Source organism: Caloenas nicobarica, chromosome 1, assembly GCF_036013445.1.
Source record: "Caloenas nicobarica isolate bCalNic1 chromosome 1, bCalNic1.hap1, whole genome shotgun sequence".
NCBI lineage: Eukaryota > Metazoa > Chordata > Aves > Columbiformes > Columbidae > Caloenas > Caloenas nicobarica.
Genome location: NC_088245.1, coordinates 114,037,976 through 114,059,667, shown reverse-complemented (window position 1 = coordinate 114,059,667; position 21,692 = coordinate 114,037,976). Strand labels below are relative to the sequence as shown.

At 34.9% G+C, this 21,692-nt stretch overlaps 1 protein-coding gene across 10 annotated transcripts in view; it reads left to right on the top strand.

The window, feature by feature from the left end:
- The window catches only part of DMD (dystrophin), a 1,281,342-nt gene that overhangs the window by 478,809 nt on the left and 780,841 nt on the right, over positions 1–21,692 (top strand). For all 10 annotated transcript variants that reach the window (XM_065627016.1, XM_065627025.1, XM_065626998.1 and 7 more), the window contains 4 exons: positions 4,725–4,916; positions 5,635–5,816; positions 11,925–12,075; positions 17,714–17,833. In XM_065627016.1, the coding sequence (XP_065483088.1) occupies positions 4,725–4,916; positions 5,635–5,816; positions 11,925–12,075; positions 17,714–17,833 (645 nt within the window). The remainder of the gene's footprint in view (positions 1–4,724; positions 4,917–5,634; positions 5,817–11,924; positions 12,076–17,713; positions 17,834–21,692) is intronic.

Below are 21,692 nucleotides of genomic sequence, written 5' to 3'. Positions count from 1 at the left end.
CCAATTCATCCAGGTGGAAACATCTGCAGAATAAATTAAACCACTGAGAAAATCAGGTACTAAAAATCTGGATTGTCTCAGCTGAGACAGCAAAACCTGCAATCTTTCAGATTTATGATAAGGCAAATCCTAGGTGGATTTTCATATGAATGGCAAGGAGAAGCATCTTCCTGATGCAACATGTTTTCCTTCACAAAGGCAGGTTCGAAATCCTTAATAAAATGAAAATGCTAGCCTCATTTAGAACACGTAAATAGTTAACATTATAATAACAAACACTATGACTGATGTTATCTTATTAGTTTTAATAACACAAATAACTGAACTATTTTGTCTGAGATTATTTGCTAAGAAAACATAGTCTTGATTATTGAAAATAAGATTTTAGCATGTAACCTTTTAACAGTTATAATTTGGCAATTTTAATGACACATAAAATATGATTTTGTAATGAGAAACTTGGAGGAACTGAAAAAATAAGATGTGGTATCAGTCTTACTGGTAGGATAGTTAGAGGGTGAAAATACCTGCTACTTTCTGAGGCTGTAATCCTGTAAAGGGAGTTTTCAAAATGAGAAAACGACTTTGAACTTAAATTTGCCTTTAGCAGAAAATTGTTTATTTAAAATTATATGTCTCCGAGTCTTAAAGCTCTAAATGTCTAGTGCCAGATTCTACATCTTTTACAGTGAGACAGGTAGTTTCTGAAGGAAGAAAATATATAATGTAAACGAGAGTGCTGGAATGAAGCCTAAATCTTCACTGCAAAACTACTTTCTAAAACTGTCCAACTAATTTCTAAAACTCAGATACAGTCCTTATGAACAAATAGAAACATTTTTGGAGAATTTACCAACACAAGTCCAATCCTTCTCCTCCCTTTAGGAACATAATGCAATGGTAGATGAGGAACCCTTTCTCCCCTCCCTTTCCTACCCTGAAGCAGCTGCAAGCTCATGGTTTAAACTCTGTGAATTAATTTATACAGCTGCCAGGCATACCTCATTTTTCCAGGCTTGTGAAGGTCAAAGGCTTTTTATTTAATCTCCTTATACTTTAAATTAAAGTTTAAGAGTCCTTGGGGTCTTCCAGCACCCACACCCCAGCAAGAAGTGATGAAGTGTGTAAAAATTCAAATTTTCATCTTTTCATCTAGATGTAATTCTTCTATGTGCAGCAGCAAAGGAAAAAGATACTCTAGAAGACAACACATGGGTTCAGAGGATTTTTTTTTCCTTCTAGGTCAGTCTATAATAAAAGGAAATTACTATAATAATGAATTTTAATTTAAATATATAGTTTATATAAGTTAATTTATATAATTTAAATTATAATGTTATTTCCATAATAACAACCAGCTCTGTTTTCCATGCAAAAATGACTGGCTGTTTTCCAAAGTAGTCTGTGAGCTGACTGACTGACTTATTCCTAGCTAGATGTGATGCAGTCTTCGTCAAACATCGGAATTTTTAACATAATTTTTCCCCTTAACATTTGTGTGTCGCATATGCATTGTTATTCAGTAGATTACTCTCTGTAAATGTTTTGCTTTGGCTGCACCCAATCAACTTTGTTTTGCATAATCATTAAGTACTTTACTAAGAATAGTTTTTGTTTCAAGAATGGAACTGCATGCATATTTGAGTAGCTTTTTTCCTAGCAATATGTGGCTATAACAATTTAACTTCAATGTGTCCTAATTGTTTTTCATTCTCTTAAAAATTATGGTTAGAAACAGTCATCACAATTATGTAAGATGTCTCTATTATTGACTCTTTGTTCTCGATGTAGTATATGCAATACCTTAAAATTCATATGAATTCAGAAATGAGGACACTCACAGGAGATGTCAGATTTGTGTTGTTTTGTGATGTGTGTGGTTTTTTTTTCTTTTTAAATGGATTTGCTTACCATTATGATTTATAAAATTTAGGGTTTTCGTTGTTTGTGTTATGTGAATTGGTGCTGTGGGATCTGCCTACTTAATTTTGGTTTGTGTTCTGGAGTGAATGATCTTTATGTAGATTAATATTACTTTGAGACACTTTTTTTTTTAGTTTTGCTTTTTAATACAAAGTGTGTGGCATACACAGTAGGTCAGTAGTTATCCACTTCCAGGTGTGGATTTAGCTTAGTGTTTGATGTTCCATTTTCAGTTGAGCCAACAGTCTGAATTTCTGCTGATTTGACCAGGTTTTTTTTCATTCCTTTGGCAATCTCAGAGGTCTCTGCATGTGTCACTCTCAAATCCGAATGCAAGTTCTCTGCATGCTCAATGTCCTCTAGAATAACAAGATGCTACTACTATTTTTTCTCTTTGTTTTATTTTTTCTTTTCCCCAAAATGTAAGGGAAAAGAGCAGGCATGATGATATAGTGACTTTACTAGGCCTCAGCAGTTGAAAATTCTTCAGATATGCTATTCATAAAGGTCTATGTCAGGTTTTTTTTAACTCTTTATCTTTCAAGCACTGCTGATATCCGTACCTCTGATTTGTCACCTCATGACTGACCCTAGCTTTCTACTGGCAGTGATGCTGTAAGATTTGAGGGGAAGGTGGAGAAGTTCTTGTTTGCTCCCTCTACCGAATATAAGGATTACTGACACCATTCCACAAAGTCCTTTGGTTACACTTCCTCTAGCCCTTTTCTGCTTTTCCTATGTCAGAAAATTGTCATTTCTTGAATGAGAACATACTTTGGAATGCCTGCCAATAAACTCTTTAGTTTGCATTTATGTTAGAGTGTTTGCTTTTTTTTTTTACATTTCTTCAAGTGTTCTTATAATGGATCAGAAGTTAGTCTGCACCATTTTGCTATTGAAAGTCATGAATCCAAGATTTTTCAGTGCAATTCCATGTAATATTTGTGATAGCATGAGAGAAAGCAGTGGAAATCTTGATCAACATGTCATTCTTCAGAAAAGAGTTTTTAAGGTTTGCTTAGTTAAACAATTGTCATACCTGAGACAATGTTTTTATCAGATCTATAGAAAGAAGGATTTTCAAATGGAGAATTTTCAAACAAATAACTGACACGAATTCATCACAGATCTCCGCAAACATGTTATCCCTAGTCTCACTCGCTGTTGTAGCATCTTTTTTTTTTTCTCCAGTGTATCAGATGTGGATATATTCTGTGCAGTATTTTTAGAGAAAGCAAAAAAAAAAAAGTTACATATCAAATGATAAAGTTATCCCTTTCCACATAGACCTTATAGTACAAAAACTCATGCTGCAGAAGTGTGGTGTGGTTGGGTGTTATTTTTTATGACATTGTAGACTACTTAAAATCTGATATTGTACACAATTCAAATATTATGTGCAACAGGAATATATGATAAACATTTTCTGTTCTTTATTGTTTATATTTTTGTAAGATTGTACTCTCGTTAAAGCAAAAAATGAAATTATTGACTTTATCAGATTTCCAAGCCTGCTTTTCTGATGCAGATTTAGTTACTGAACATTGGTTTTGATGCATAAGTAGTGATGAAGTTTTGACTAGTGTTTTAGCTAGCCTAACACACATATGACAGTGGTATTCATGTAAATTGCATGTAATTATTAGATCTGTACAATTCAAAATTAATTTGTCGTTAAGTGATTACATTACATCCATTACACTTCCTGCTTTTGGTTCCAGTGATAGTTTTTGACTTCCTGTCTTAAACTACACTGAAAGGCTTTAGAAGCTGCTTCGAATGTTTTATTGGCACAAATATGTCAGTAGAGACAATTTCTGCCAACTATAAAAAACATTAAGTGCCTTGGTAGCATTTTTTATAAAAGCATAGCATATTTTTATGTAAAGAGCTTGCTTTTATACTAAATTGCTAGGAAAGTAACTAAACTTCTTCAAAACTTTCTGGAAAAGTATGGGATAATATCTTCTGTAGCAAACCTGTATTTCTGGCTTCTGCTTGGTCCTTGTCTTCTACTGATCAGTAGATTCTATTAGAATAGTAGATTCTACTAATCAGTAAATTCTTGTTGATTTTCTTAAATTTAAGTAATATAACAGAAGTCTGAATTCTGCACTTGTGAGAGTCACCTGGCTTCTCTAGAATAAATGTGAGGGTGGCTTTTGAAGGAAAGAGAAATCAACATGAATGCACTTTGGTTTTAAAAAGTATAATTTGGCATGAGATTTCTGAGCTTTTTCAACTTTCTAGAATGGTTTTAACAAAATGGGTGTCTATATAGATTGTTCAAGCCTAGCGTTGCATGTAGTATAAAAGGTTGTTTTTTATATTGTATTTTCCATAGATTTTCTGCAATGGCATCATGAAACTTGCTGCTTTTTTGATGACAGAATTTTACTAGCTGCTGTGGGAAATAAATGTCTTTCTCATTTCCAAGAGAAAATATTTAAATAAGAAACAGTAAACTAGAAATTAAAAATCAGACTATTGAAAAACATGTGTAACAGCACTCTACTGGTATAATTTAAATATTGGAACTATTCGGGATACTTGCTAGGAATTTTGAATTCTAGTGTAAAATATCTAATTTAATATGAGATTTTTTTTTTAATTTCCCGCAATCTTAGATGATCATGGTCAATTAACTGCTTTTATACTATATATACATTAGCCATCTAATATTTTTTTCTTTTAGAAAAAGCTGGGGTTTTATACAAGACAAGATGTTCTGTTTATTCCATCATAGAACTGTCTGAGCAGATACTATTTGCATTACTCTTAAAATTTTGGTTTATATTCAGTTTTTAGAAACGGTTGAAGAAAAGACATTTATCACCACCATGCGGATGGGGTCTGAAATGGATCTTGAAAGCTACCAAACTGCTTTAGAAGAAGTACTCACATGGCTTCTCTCCGCTGAAGATGCATTACAAGCACAAGGAGATATATCCAATGATGTAGAAGTTGTTAAAGAACAATTTCACACTCATGAGGTATGTATTTATACTAATCCTCCAATAGTAATTTATCTGGTTGTATACCAAAGGAGGTAAAAAATTCAAACCAAAGATATTTCTAGTTAATTTTATTTTTTTTTTTTAAATTTTGATTTGGAGAATTTAAAGGTAGTACTGGAGACTGTACCCTAGAATCAGAGAATCATTTAAGTTGGAAAAAGCCCTTGAGATCATCAAGTTCAACTGTAAACCTAACACTGCTAAGTTCACTACTAAACCCTGTTCCCAGGGACCACATCTACTTGTCTTTTATATATCTCCAGGGATGGTGACTGAACCACTTCCTTGCGCAGCCTGTTCCAATGACTGACAACCCTTTAGGTGAAGAACACTTTCCTGATATCCAATCTAAACCTCCTCTGGTGCAATTTGAGGATGTTTCATTCTGTCATATTGCTTGTTAGTACACAACTGACCTCATTACAGCCTCCTTTGGGGTAGTTGTAGAGAGCAGTAGGTCAGCCTTCCTCTTCTCCAGACTAAATAACTTTTTGTCCTATACAAAAATTGAAAGTGTTTATTTCTGGTTTGTGTTACAAGATTTGGAGAGGGGTTAAAAAAAACCAAAACCAAAACCAAAAAACAAAGTTGAAAATCATGTTTGGAAAGTGGTGGAATTGAAGGTATTTCTCTGAAGTCTGGTTTTTTCCTTCCAAAGAATCAAACTTAAAACTGGATTTTCTTTTATTGTCAGGGTTTTATGATGGAGTTAACAGCTCACCAAGGACGTGTTGGCAATGTTTTGCAAGTTGGAAGTCAACTGCTATCGACTGGAAAACTTTCAGATGATGAAGAGAATGAAATCCAAGAACAAATGAATCTACTTAATTCTCGATGGGAAAGTCTCAGAGTAGCAAGTATGGAAAAACAAAGCAAGTAAGTAAGATGTCAGGTAAAATAGCATACATGGAGTTTGATTGAAACAATCATGGTATTGACTAATGGCTGGGATTCTTTTTCACTTCCCTTCACTGTGAACAAAACTCCATCTCAGATATTTTTTAACCTGCAATTTGATGTGTAGTGACTTTGAAGCTTACATGTTGATGTGAGACTGGAAGCGGCACAAATCAGCAGCTGTCAACAACTAGGACACTAATAACATTTTAACCAAAATTTATACAACCTACCTCACTTGTTGTGATTGTTTCAGCAAGTATCATACAATATTTAGCTACAACGGAGAGAATCTTTACTTTGATACAAAAGGAAAAGGGAGAAAAATCTTTAAGACCTGTAAGGCTTGATCCCATAAAAATAGTAAGTGGGAGCTTAGCTTTTCGGGAAATATTGTCATGGTTTTATCTCAGGACAAATTACACTATTCGAAAAAGGGCAAGTCCTATAGCCTAAAGTAGAAATACAACTGGAAGTAGAAAAATAATCAATTAGTCACATTAGTCTTTGAAGCATTTTTAATATTTCTATTTATTATTTTGAAATGTTAATTTATATAGTGCTGTCTCAATGAACATGTACTAAGTGAGAAACTCTTCCATCTTTTCCTTCAGTACAGCTGGAGAGTGACTCCTTTTGCGAATGTGATTTTAATAAAAGCTGAATATCTCCTGTATACAGATCAATGCTCTAGCCCAGCATCCTTACTGTAATAGAACAAGAAAAGATAAGCTTTAGGGAAGATACATGACCTCCCAAACCAGCATCCTCTCATTTCCTTTTGCCATTTGTGGAGATCAAATATTGAGCTGAATGGGCCCGTTGCTCCAGAGAACAAATACTGGACTATGACCTAATTTTGCATATCTTACGTTATGAAGTTCTCCACAGAACTCTCCTGACTTCAAGTTGTTTTCAGATGAGATGGAAGCAGTTTTGTGTATTTGATAACCTGCTATTTTTTTTTTCCTTCCATCTATTTATTCAGTATCCTCTCAGACCTGTTAGCATCCCTGACATCCTTTGTTAGTTAATTCCACAGACCTCTCAACCAATATGGGTGTTACTTTTTGAGAAACGGCTTCTTTGTCACTGGTAGCTCAAGTGATTCCCTGTAGTTACTATGTTAGAAGTGAAGGTCAACAGTTTTATGTATTTTCTTACTCGCTCCATAAATATGTATCTTTGGTTATTTGTATTGCTCTTTGAGCTTTTTCCAGTTCTACCTTATCTTTTTGAATCTGAGGAGACCAGAATTGCCAACAATATTAAAGGGTAAACTGTGTTTTTCAACAACTGCACAACATTGCTCTCTTTTTTTGCAATATGTTCTTAGTAATCCCAAACATTTGTTTTATTTTCAGGTTGATGCTGAGTATTGAGATTATTTTCTTTATCTTTCTTTGACAGTCTACTAAACTGTTGATGGGTTTCAGATGTTTCAACCTAACTGCCTCCAGCTTTATTTTTTTTTTTGACAGAAGACTCTACAAAACTTTACTGTAGCCAGTTTTTATCTGCCATGTTTATTTTCATTTAAATCAACACACGCAAGTAGCACCCTCACCTCTAAGAGTGGTACTATGTCTGCTGAAATATCCTTTGACACCAATTGTTAAACTTACCTCCCAAATGCAGCTGGAGGTCATTGCTTGGAAAATTGAATGGTCTAGTATCTTCTGAAGCATGTTGTATTGAGGTAATAAGAAATCAGTAGAAGACATAAAGTTATGAGGGCTTCACAAAGAATGTTTTGTTATTGTTTAATTTCTCATACAAAAAGATCTGTGATAAATTCAATGAAATTTGAGTTAGGGCAAGAGAAAATTTCTCAGGAGTGATATCCTAGATATGGCTAATTTTGGCCTATTGAGTCAAACCCCTGTGTTTCAAGCATCAGCTGGAGGATTGTGGACATCTTTAATATTACAATGTAATGTTTTCCTGGGTTATTATACACTGTTTAAACTCTCAGGATTTATCTTGTACTTCAGTTTAAAGTGTAATCTTCTGAGCACTTTGCTGTAATCTAGTCTTCAAGGCAATAGTGACCTGTTTCTCCAAAGATAGATGGTTTTTGTGAAGAGGAGAAAAGCAAGGCTGACTATGCTCTGTTGTAATGGTAATAGGAAGTGTAACAAAAGTTAGGGCACTTTACAGCGCAGGGAAACAAAAGCAAGCAATCAACAAAGAGAGGAGAAAGATACACTGATGATACTGTAAAAGTGAAAGGGTCTTCTGAAAAGCGATTTAGGAGGTCAGAATATCAGAGGAAGTTTGGAACTGTGTAGAAGCAGCTGAAATTGGATTGCCCGTGTATTCACTATGTGTTGAAAATATTTGACTCTTCTAATAAGCAATACATTAGCACACTAAAGGAAAACAACCTGTATTTTCATTTCTTCCTCCTGATCTTCCCCAAATAAGATTCTCTATAGTAAAGCATCTCAGTGATAAATGAACAACTGGAGAGGAAAATTAATGCAATGTACCACTTTATGGAGAATTCTGCGACTATTAAAACACATTCAATTCGGTGAAAAAGTATTTTGTATTTGAAACTTATGAGTGCCATACCATAAACGTAATCTCCTGAAGTATATAAATAAGTACTAAAATCTCTATCAGATGTTCATAGAAGTAATTTGAAGACCAGGAAGTACCTGGAGAATGGGAAGAAAGAAGCAACATTCTTTTGCTTAAGAATCAACTGTGATTAAATTGTTTTATGTGATTATTTCATTTTTAAATTTATGGTCCTTGCTTCAGAATAGTATTGATATTCTATGTAATACTTATTTATATCATCGTATCTTGGTTTTCTTAAATAAAATTCTCTTCACTTTAGCAGGTTTTCTATACCATTTATTTCATTTATTGCTAAAAAAATATCTCTAGGATGAAACTGTTTAATATTTGTAATCACTTCATTTAGAATATCAAGTAAAACAATAAGATGCACACTTGAAAGAAGGACTGAGTTAGATCTGAGCTGGCTAATCCCTTGTGAACCATGGGTTATAGTAAAGCAGGTCATCAGCTTCCTCTACTCGAACTGTAAAGAAAGTGATTAGAGTGAAAAAGACATTGCATGGATCTTGTGGTCATTTTGATCAATAATTAACAGTTTCCAGTTAAAAAATAATAATACTAAATAAAAAATCATAGTACATCATGAAGATCCACGACATTTTGTTCTTAGGAAAAAATCTTGAGAGAGATTATACAGAAAAAAAATTACGGTTTGATATCTACTACTTAGAGATTTGGATTAATGAAGCCCTTCCCATTTCTTGGAACCATTTTTTTTTTTCTTCAGTGTCTCAAGTTCTGTTGAAGTTTCAGTTTCTGTGATTTCTTTTCATTGGTCCTTTCCTTCCAATTATTTCTGTTTCTAGAAAGTAACATAGCTGCACAGGTGTAACACCTGATACTATCTCAGTGCCATCTGGGACCAGCGAGGTACCATTCAAGAAACAGGTGTAACTAAAACCTTATTTCAAAACAAACTTTTAATTTCAAAAAGCTTGTTTGCAAGTTTTTATTTCCATGAAGTTGGCCCAGCTCAGTGTTTGCCTTCCGTTTTTCCCTTTTTCTGTATTCACTGTATTCTGTATTCTGCATTAGAAGATATGCTTAATGTCTGCATACTCCTCAGGATTCTTTTGATCACTGCTCTCAGGCTTGCTTGGTTTCACAGACTGCCTTTCATATTTTCTCTCCAATACACTCCTGTTTCAAGAGATTCTGATTTGGCTCATCTTCTTATGGGTACTACTAAAACTTGATTATTTCTGTTTTGGAAGTTCTGAGCCTTTTTTTTTGTTTTTTCCCCACCTATCCAGATACAAGTGATAATCCTGAGATAAACCATTAGTGCTGTTGGCTGCCCTAAGAGGAAAAAAAACCAAAAAGTACAGACAGCGTTGTTTTTGTGGGTTTTTTTGTTTGTTTGTGTGGTGTTCTTTTTTTTTATTTTTGTAACAACTAAATTTTTATTACTAAAATACCCAAGTCTTAGGAATTTTTAAATAATTCCTTTTGCACCTCTGTTTGAAAATATCACATTCATTCTTCTTGCCTGTTAGTTTTGGGGTATTTTAAGGATGTATGTTTCTGCTATCTGGTTACAACATTTATTTTTTGCATAAATGTGTTAAAGTTTATTTTGAGAAGGTCTTTCATCTAATGTCTTTTCTTTTTAAAACAAAGGCCATTTCAGGGACAGAAAGACAATATCAAAGCAATGGAGGTTCAGTTAGATTTAGTGCTGGAATTCCACCATCTGTTTAGTCCTCAACCTGTATCATTCCAGGGGCTCTTCCTTCCCAGGTGTGGGACTTTGCATTCATGTTTGTTGAAGGTCATAAGGTTCCTCTTAACCTGTCCCCTGCCCCTGTATAGGTTTTCTAAATGGCAATTCTGCCCACGAGTATAAAATGTGACAGTTGATATATACACAGGACTCAGAGTATTTTGCATTCCTAAATTTCTAGGTGATTCCAAGGATTGTTTATAAACTGAGGAATAGTATCTAGGAATGAAGTATGAGTTAGCTGAGATATATACAAAGAAAGCATCAACTAGCAATGTGATTGGTTTTTACAGTATGAGTTAATACTATATATATAGTACCTATTTTTAACTATGTAAATAGCGAATAGTTATTATATAAATATTTCATAAGAGCCCAAACATTTGGCTCGTTTTGAGAAAATTCAAAACTGGAAGGAATTTTTTTTTCAAAATAGATAGGAAATAAAATAAATAACAACCAACAATAGAAGTGCTGAAGTTTGAGACATATGCCTTAAAATATAAACAGTCTACAAATGAGAGAGGAGATTTCACGTTACATTTGCATGACACAGATTTTAAATCCTAGTAGTTCAGAAGAATTTAAACATGTACCAAAAAGTAATTATCTACATGTTCAATTTAATCTTCTGTGGTGGTTAGTTTGAGAAATACTCAGTGTTTCTGGGAAAATAAATAATGATTCTTACTTCAGACATATTTAGACATGGATTTTCAAAAGCATACAATTCTGGGTTTGTTCAAACTGTCTTGGGAAAATCCAAAACTCTTTGGACAAACTGAGAAGTATTTGCTTCACTTGAGCGTACCTTGAAATTGTGGCAGAACACTGCATGCTTGGATTTGTACCAGCATCTCTTGAGTTGCCTAACTGGTCACAGAAAAGACCTCTTGCACCTCTGTGGAGCAGTGTGCTCACATAGCACTTCTGCCAGTCTGCAGTTCTGCAGGTGCTGTGGGAGAAAACGTACTTAAGTTTTGATCATTTAAAATATCCTTATGGGGTAAAATGTCAGTGTGAAGTTGGGGAATTCTAGGTGCTATTGGTCAGAGATACACAATTTATAATAGCTTTCTAATTTGGGCTACATTTTCAAGAAGCCAACAAGACGCCAACTGAGAAACAAGTGGAGTAGAGTAGGACTGTGCCATCTTTCTTACACAGCAGTTTTCTCCAGTCTGAAAGTTCAACTCAGATTTTTAAATCTCCAAGTTGAGTTCTGAGGAGAGTGACTTTGGTCTGTCAAATCTAAGTAAAGTTAAAAATTGTATGTTATGTGAAAGAGGGATAATACAAATAACTACTTGGAATTCCGTTGCTCAGCAATGATTTATACATTATTTTAAAAATACTTTTCATAAGATGAAGACTTTTGTTTAGGAAAGTTTGGAGAATTTCTAGAGCATTCTCCCTTGAATAACTGAAAATTTAATAATCTCTTCTGTTTAATATCCTAAATTTGAGGGAGCCTGGTTAGTACAGCTCTCTGAGCACTTTTCTATACTTGTAGTAGTCAATACCAGCTTTAAGCAATCAGATGTAGAAATTTTGAACTTCCAAGCAACTCTAATAGAAATGCAACTAGATGCAAAAACTTCAACAGACAAGGTATTATATGTAGTATTGAAATTCTAAAAGTGTATATTTTTTTTTTATTCTGGCTTGAGACGTAGCTTTATGAAAATCAGCTAAGAGTGTATGCGGTAGATATTTCTGCCTGTTGTTTTCTTTCATGTATAAATTGAAATTCTGATTTCTTTATTTTACAGTTTACATAAAGTCCTAATGGATTTGCAGAATCAGCAGCTAGCCCAGTTAGCTGACTGGCTGACAAAAACAGAGGAAAAGACAAAGACAATCGATTCAGAGCCCTTAGGTCCAGATCTAGACGACCTAAAACGTCAAGTAGAAGAGCATAAGGTATGGTTTGCTTCCAAAGGCATAAAAAACAAATTCAGTTTTTGGCATTTTAAAAACTCTGCTCCTGCCATTAGAACATAGCGAACTAGTATGGAATCATGGTTTAATATTGATGGTTTTGTACAATGAACAAGCTTTTGTAGACTTACTTTATCACAACTCTCACTTTTATCCTGATTTAAAAAAAAACCCCACTTTTTAAAAAAATATAAACAATGTACTAGAACGTGTAGGGCAGCTGTAACATTGTTTCATTATACAGTACAGTAAGAATATATCAGATTTTTTTAATACCTGTGTTTTCTTATTTTTGTGTGTTGCATTTTTTTTTCTTGTATGCTGTAGTAGCAATGATCCAGTAGTCATAATTATACTGCAATATCTTGTTAGGATTCCTGGGACTCTGAATATGTAACTGTACAGCACTATAAAATAGGCTCTAGTTTCTAACTGTAGAAAATACTTTTTAGTATTGTATTTAATTAATGAAAAACAACAAACTAATAAATAGAGTGCAAGAGAAAATTTAGCCACTTTTCCCACCCTCTATGAGAATAATTATTTATTTGGGAAAATTAGAAAGAAAGAAACTGTATAATTTCTCTACTAGCTTTGTTTCTTTTAATTAAATGAATTGTCTGGATTCATATTAATTTAAATTTTAAAATATATATGTATCCGTGACACATGGTGATGATGACAGCACGACACAGAACAATACAGAAAGCATAGGTGATTTGCGAGGTCATGGAGATTTGCTGTGATAACCTGTTAATGTTTCTACATTAGTGGTACAAAGCAGTTGAGTTCCATAGCATCCTGAGATATTTTAACATTTGATGCTTGATGGCCTATATCAATGCTAGTCCAGGCTCTAGAGGGCAGGTCATCCCCCTAAAAAACCAATTCAAATTGAAAACAAGTTTTTAGAGTTTTTTGAAAAAGGAGGTCAAAAGCCGCAAAAGACTGCTTGACGCACTTCTGTGTTAAAGGTGATTTTTCTGAATTCTCATTAAGGAGTGCTACTGAAGAAAAATACAAATTCTACACCTGCTACTGTTTTTTGTGCTATCTGTGCTTGCCCTGTGAGGAGACAATGCATTTCAGTATGTGGGTTTGCTAGCTGAGCATATATTCTGACATTAATTTTTCCTTTTAAAAAAAGACAACAGTTAATTATGAAACAGTAGATAGAGAAAGAAAACGGAAAGATTTTGAATACATGAGAACTAAGACTTGAATAACTTTGTTCCTGTTTCTATGCATTTCATATTTGAGTACAAACGTAAAACGTAATTATTTTATTTATGCCATCTATGCTGTTTCTTTCTAATATCGAGAAAAATGGTTATTTACCTTGTATTTTGAATATTCTGAGTGAAGACATGCAGAAATCTTCTTATCCCACATACTAGCTCTTTATTCTTGGTGTCATGAGTTAGTCATCATTATTTACTTATGTATATTGCTTTTCAAATCTATTTTCTGTACAAGAGATGATTTAGTTAATAAGGTGGAAAGAAAAAGTTTTTAACTTCAGTGAAAATTCTATTCAGGTATAGTCTTTCTTATTCATAACTCTAAGAAAAAAATATTTGCCATTCTTTTAAGTATTGTGTGAATGTTTCAGGTAATTTTATTATGTACTGTATGCAACAAAGCTGCCTTCAATAACAAGGATTAAAACTATGGAATTTTAGTAGCGCAGTTATTGTTTCATTATTAAATAAGCAAACAAAAAAGCAAAAATCAATACCCCAACAATTTTTCTTAGTCTCACATGACTCTGGACAGCTCAGAAACAATGTTGCAGAAATTAATGGGAGGAACCAGAAGTTAGAAGATATTAAAGGCAGTGATGGTTTCAAATTAAACAGACTTCAGCAAAGATGATAGGTTTGATTTCATGTCATCCTGTCTCACTCTCCTCTTTACCTTTACTGTTTGGACTTTCCCCTGTTATCTGTTCATTCATAACTACTTTTCACTATATTTAATTTTATGTTATTTATCCGACTTTAATTTAGAACTTCCATGCATCTGATTTCTTTTATTCTGCTTCTTTTCTCAATGATGTCTCTAAATTTTGGTCTTGAGTTCTTGTGACTGACACTTCAATTTCTCTGCTGGGTCCTATAACAAAAACAAACAAACAAACAAACAATATCTCATATTGGGAATGGCACTCACCACTGAGACCAGAAAAAGCACACAATACTCTTTTCAGCATGCTGCTTAGTTCAGTAGTATATGATGTTAATATTTTAACTGTACAGAAAATTTTCTGAGTGGACTGAAATAGAAGTGAACTCTCAAAAACTTTATGCTATTAGCAAGGTACACAGTTCTGGTAAGAAATCTGGCAGAGTCAATATGTTTTGAAGTTATAATCAAACGTTTCAGTAAAGAACTGTTGGTCTTTGCAGGAGTATTTTATGTATTTTGTCTGCTGTTGCAGGTATCTCTTCTTTTTAATTTTATTAAGGGAGAAAGCTGTTTTTCAATAAAAATTTGAGGACTATTGACCTGTCTAAGCAGAATACTATATTAGAAAATTTATAATTAATAAAAAAATGTGCTTTTAATTGAACTGGTTTTATTAGTCTGCATTATTATTATACAATTTATAGTTAGTAGATTTTATAGTTTCATTAGCTTTCTAAAAAAGTCTAAGCTGCTTAGGTATTTGTACCATTTCTAGAAGGCTGAGCCTTTTAAATTTTTATTAAAATGTCATGGAAAAATTTTAGTATTAGGATTTTTCAGTACTTCAAATTAATTGCAAAGGTAAAATGAGACACTTCCTACCTGTTCAAATATCAAGGCTGGATTTGTCTTTGGGTGTTTGGATACCCTAAGTAGGTATTTTTATTAACTTTGAAGTAGATTATGTTTGGATCACATAAATTTTTATCTGATAAATAGGAATTAGAGGAACTGTGGAGTTTTATGAGCTTGTATTGTTACTATCCCCATGCATAACCATTTTACATTTTAAGTCCCTGAAAATTTGCTATATCTACAAGTTCAGAAGACCTATTAGAAACTTCAATTTAAATGATTTGAATAAATCATGCTCTAGTGTTGAGACTGCCCTCAGTAGATTCCTGTTTCAACAAGTTCCTGTATACCAACAGTTGTCACTAGTGAATTTCATGGTAAAAATAGACACATGCATTATAAAGAACAGCCCTTTAGCTCACGACAAATTGAATCTGTCTGGGGATTAGAAAATGACTCAACTTTCCGGTTTTGTCGGTTCCCTGACTTCTCAAATCTTTCACACTGTGTGCGAGACTCCCACTTCCAAGGTGCCCTCCACTCCTGCACTTGCAGAGCTTTGCTGATTCTGGTTTTGTTCTGGGATGCCATCTCTCAAACACCCACTAATCAAGAAATAAAAATCACTTTATTCCTGTCTACAGACTTACAGAGGAATGTATTTATTGTCATATGACTGATAGACAGGATTGAACCTAGGGGAAGCAAGCTGTGTTATATGGTCTGATCCATGAGTGCTCTGCCTCCTCTTCCTTGATAGAGTGTTGGGTCATAAAAAATTTGAGAGGTCTGAATTCCAGGGATTACTCTAACAATTTGGTGTACTTCACAGTCCTTGAGAACTGCTTTATAGTCTAGCTTTTTGAAGCAGATGGTAATCACACATGAATGTCAGAAAAAGGAGGATTCTTATAGATATGTTGGCTCAATGGATATGGCCATGAAGGAACTAAAACTCTTAAATATGTTAGGGTAAGGAATTTATGCCTTAAAAACAAATTAGTCTGTGAATTCCTTTCCTATTGCCTATAGCCACATTACATTTTATTTTTTAATTTTCAAATAAAAGTAAAATGTTTTACCAAAGAGATTTAAAATGCATCACCTAATCTTCAGCAAGTGCTTGTTTTTCACACTTAAGTGAATTACTCTACTTGAAAAAAGCAGCAGAAAAATTGATATAGTGAAATTCAACATTGTAATACAGCCAAGGTTTCGATTGTGACAAGGCATATGTGATTAGCCATGTGATTTTTTCAGACTGTGACTATTATACTATATATGTACTAATCCCTAGAAAACACTCTGCTGAAATTTTGAGGGCACAATCCCAGACTTTGTTTTCTCACATTCTTCTATTGATTTGAAGCCAGTTGTAGACACCTAAAAATGTGTCAGGCAGGATGTGGTCATAGATACCTTGGCTTTTTTCAGAGGGGTGGGATGAGGTATTCTTTCATGCATTTAAGAAATGCGGAATCCAGTAATGTTAAACTGTGGTTAACTATTGAGAGTTAAAAATGTACACTTGGTTGTTGATACACTAATATAAAGCTGGAGATAGGTAACAGAAGTTATGAAAAGGAATTGAATATTGCCCTCTCTGTGGCTTTACATTTTAGTACCAACACTTCTTTAGGTCCTTCTCTTTCCATCTTTGTCATCTGTCCTCTTACTGTATCTCAGCAAAAGAAGGAACAAATAGGTCTGGCTGCTTAGTTCCCTAGTGTCTGACAGGAGCTGGGCTGGTTTTGTTAGCAAACTATAGCAAGGTAGGGATTCCATCTTTCATGGGAAATGAGGAGAAAGCAAGAGGAGACACTAAAACGCACCAAGGGGGTGTTACTAAGGCGTTACAGTACCTTACAGTACCTCATTATTTTTTTCTTTTTTTTTTTTTTTTGTGAGGGAGATTAAGCATACAGTGAATATGCTGTAAACCATCTAAAGAGTGAATATCTCTAGACTTCTCATTGCACTTCTCTGTGCGCCATGAGGAGAGAAGGAAAAATTGATTAGATCTATTTAATGAAGCCTAGGAAATTGTGGGAGGGTCAGAGACATGTGAAGAGATTCAGGAATTTGGCTAGGTTAGGGATTTGTACAGATTTGAAAGAAGTTTCTTCACTTTTAGCATTTTACTATTTCTCAGTGAAAGTTTTTCCTCAGTTTTATTGCAGCTTACAGCTGCAACTGGGTACCAAAGCTAGAAAGGCAAGGAAGCTTTTTCCTCAGACATTCAGAAATTATAAACTGCCTCTTTGACTCTGTTTCCTGGTTTCTGCCATAAGTGAAACAAGGGTGCTGCCTTTGTTTCCTAACGTTGAGTCATCTGAGCAGTTTCATCCTATGTTATTAATAATATAGGAGTGCCAAACTGAAGATAGTATGGAGTTGTTTAATGAAAAACTGCATCATTTTTAATATTTTTATAAATTTTTCAAAATTAAAATATTTTAAAATGTTAATACGAATTACAAAATCTTATCCAGTTGCTATTTAAAATTTCTAGGCTATTGGTATGTAAATGTGCTTTACTGATATCTATAAGTCTACTGTATAAACTCAACAAATGCTTTCTCAAGCTAAATTTTCAGCCTGAAGTATTGCATGAAGAGTTAGGACATGTGAGTAACAGTAAACTATTTTTGAGAAAGAACTGGGAATCTGCCCAATATCTTTATGTTAGCATACGTATGCTAAGGTAACAAAATAAGTTTAAATTACTTAGTATTGACAGAAATAGGAAGTTCTCATAACTGGTTAGATATGCACATTAATCAGTCAGTGGGACTCCAAACACACAGCATTTTCTGAATTTGGAACACATTTTCTAACACGTATGCTTTAATTATAGGCATTTCAAGAAGATTTGGAACAGGAACAAGTCAAGGTGAATTCTCTAACCCATATGGTAGTGGTGGTGGATGAAAACAGTGGAGACAAAGCGACTGCTGCACTGGAAGAGCAGCTTCAGGTAATGACTAAACTTCTGTCTCTCAGAGAAAAAGCTGTTGGTGACATTAAGTGTTAATAAGGTCGAGGAACTATTAGTAGCATTGGGTGTATTTCAGGAGATATTTCTGAGGATGATCTTAAATATTTCTGTAGGACGTGTCATCCAGAGATGGATAACTGCATGTATTTTGCAGAAAAATGAAATATCTGAGAAAAACTTTATTTGTTTTGTGATTCCTTCAGCATCAACATATTTTATGTATCTAAGGACAAGTCTTTTTCTTTATTTCATTACTCCTGACAGAAGTAACACGATTCTCTGTTCTAGTTAAGGAAAAGGATATTACATGTAAGATTCTACACAATTCAATAGTATGAGTTATTGAGACTGGAGTATTCTGATTGGAAACTTCCATTTTGGTGTTATAGTAAACATACAGTGCCATTATCCACTGACAAGTGCTTAAGAGCACATTTATTTTAGGTAATGCCCAGTCTGTGTGTTATTTAATGGCAACACTGGTCCCACAAAATTGAAACAGGACTTTTTAAAAGTAAGCAAAACCAAAGAGTGAATGTGTACAGGGTCGTATTTTTGTAGACAAATAAAGGTTATCAAGAAATGTTAAGAACATGCTGTTTTTTCTAAAATACTTTTCAATGGAAAGTAATCATTTCTTTTCCATTAGTTTCTCATGGACGTGTTTCCTAGGAAATGAAGGGAATCATCTCAGTCTGTCCTTAGTTTCATTTTTCTGTTTCAGTGTATATCCTCTTCAGTATTCATGTTATTTACAATGGTTTATCATTTAGGATTCTTAAGACAAGGCTTCCTAGAGTAATGAACTTTGGAGAAGTTAGCAGCAATATCCTTGCAATCCAAACCTGCTCTAAATTGCATTTTGACCCAAAGCCTAAGCAATCAACAGACGAAAATCACAGAATCACAGAATGTTAGGGATTGGAAGGGACCTCAAAAGATCATCTAGTCCAATCCCCCTGCCAGAGCAGGAACACATAGATGAGGCTACACAGGAAGGCTTCCAGGCGGGTTTTAAATGTCTCCAGAGAAGGAGACTCCACAACCTCCCTGGGCAGCCTGTTCCAGTGTTCTGTCCCCCTCACTATGAAGAAGTTTCTTCTCAAATTTAAGTGGAACCTCCTGTGTTCCAATTTGCACCCATTACCCCTTGTCCTTTCGTTGGTTGTCACCGAGAAGAGCTTGGCTCCATCCTCATGACACTCACCCTTTACATATTTATAAACATTAATGAGGTCTCCTCTCAGTCTCCTCTTCTCCAAGCTAAAGAGACCCAGCTCCCTCAGCCTTTCCTCATAAGGGAGATGCTCCACTCCATCATCTTTGTGGCCCTGCACTGGATTCTCTCCAGCAGTTCCCTGTCCTTCCTGAACTGAGGGGCCCAGAACTGGACACAATATTCCAGATGAGGTCTCACCAGGGCAGAGTAGAGGGGAAGGAGAACCTCTCTCGACCTATTAACCACCCCCCTTCTAATACACCCCAGGATGCCATTGGCCTTCTTGGCCACAAGGGCACAGTGCTGGCTCATGGTCATCCTGCTGTCCACCAGGACCCCCAGGTCCCTTTCCCATACACTGCTCTCTAACAGGTCGTTACCCAACCTATACTGGAAGCTGGGGTTGTTCCTACCCAGATGCAAGACTCTACACTTTCCCTTGTTATATTTCATTAAAAAAACTTCCATATATTCTCTTTTCTACATACCGTTTCTTGAGTATCTTAAAAGAATGACATGTTGGTGATACGTTTGTGATAAAGCTGGCAGCCAAGATGTTCTAAAGATGTGTCAAATATTGGCTTTTATTGTGAGAAAGTTTAGTATTTCACTTGTATCTTTAAAAAGTTGCTGTTACTGTATTATTTATATTGCAATGTTCTTACCGTAACTTCTGAATGAACTTAAATGGATAATTAGTGTTGAGATACATTGATTGAAATCAAGAAGGATACTCCTGTGTTTGTGATCAGTTCTCCAGGGTCACTGCTTAATAGGTGTGACAGTACTATGACCAGGATTCCTTCTATTTTTCTCTTTCAGAAAGAAGAAAGTACTTTCATTTTGCTTCATTGCTTAAGAAAATAAAATGGTTTCTGGTTTTTGAATCATTAAAGCCCAAGGTTTCTCTAGAGAATACTTTCAGATGGAAGGTATAGTGGTAGCACAGACAGATATCTGTGTGGTATCTTGAATCTAGCTAATTAGGGTACCGATACCAGTGAATCAGTAATTAGTTTGGAATTTAGGGAAGGGAGTACATGTTTTGCTAATATGCTGAGCACTACCACTTCAAGAATAAGTCTCAATTTACTGCAACTTCTTAGGCACTCAGGGAGCACAACCCAGCCAAGGTAACAATGCAGTCTCTACTGGTCTGTCAATTATTACTTCCTGTTAGAGTCACCTTAAGTGTCAGAAATGTGGTGTACATGTTCAAGACAGTATTAACCTTCTAGAACTTCTTGCCAGCTCCCTATATTCTGTTCAGTACATGGTTCCATAAGCTAAACTAGACTAGGAAAATATCTTGAATGGAAGAGGAACTAAAATGAAATTAAATACAAGAGTGAATGGGAAAAGGTTGAACCAGGATATTACTCTATGATGGCAAACAGTACTTTCTTGCAAAGAGGCCTATGGTAAAGTATGTCAGAAAAAGGGAAGAATAAAAAAGGGAAAATTATTAATGATATTTGATATTTACTGCACTTCATGAATTAGAAGAGGTACAACTGAGATTTTTTTAATAGTGTGAAAAAGTGAGTCATTTGATCTTTAATCTTCAGAAAGATATCTGAACAATTAAGAGCACATCAGACAATACAGCTGCATCACCCTCCTATTACACTGGTTGCAGAGGTACCGTTTGTATCCTGCGCAACTTCTGTGGCTGGCCCATGTTGGAATCCAAGCTGAAATAGAACTCCAACGTTACTGCAATATGTTTACCCCATTAAAGAAACATAAATAATGACAAGTGTAAATGGAACATAATAGAAATACACCATTTATAACTGTACTAGTGGAGAAGGTGCCTCTTATTGTGATAAAGCGTGACCAATTATTACTATCATTGGGAAAGTACATTCCTTGAAAGATTCCAGTAAGGCAAATGCTGAGGCAGCGTAGCCTGCAGCACAGGCATGCTCTGAGCAGAGCGTGGGGTGGCGTGGAACAGTCCAGCTGCTGTTCAGTCCCTTCATTGAATCACACTGTCTTAGAGAAGATCTGAAAGAAAAGTTCGATAATCCCATTGCTCTGGAAGTCAAACAATATGTACCACATTACAGATAGCAATAAAAACAAAATACAGATGTAAAGCTATGGGGTTTAGGGTGTTAGGGATTGTCCTAGTTTTGGCTGGGATAGAGTTAATTTTCTTCTTAGTAGCTAGTATAGTGCTGTGCTTTGGATTTAGTATGAGAATAATGTTGATAACACTGATGTTTTAGGTGTTGTTAGCAGTCAAGGACTTTTGAGCTCCTCATACCATGCCAGGTGCACAAGAGTCTGGGGAGGCTGGAAACAGCCAGGACAGCTGACCCAAAGTGGCCAAAGGAATATTCAATATCATATGATGCCATGCTCAGTGTATATTTTAGGAGAAGCTGGCTGGGGGAGCTGCTATTCAGCAGCTGTCTGGGTATTGGCTGATGGGTGGTTGGCAATTGCATTGCGCATCACTTGTTTTATATATTCCTTTATTATTATTATCGTTGTTGTTTATTATTATTTTCCGTTTATGTCCTATTAAACTGTCTTAATTTTAACCCACAAGTTTTACCTTTTTTCCAGTTCTCTCCCTCATCCCAGTGGCCTGGGGGGAGAGTGAGTGAA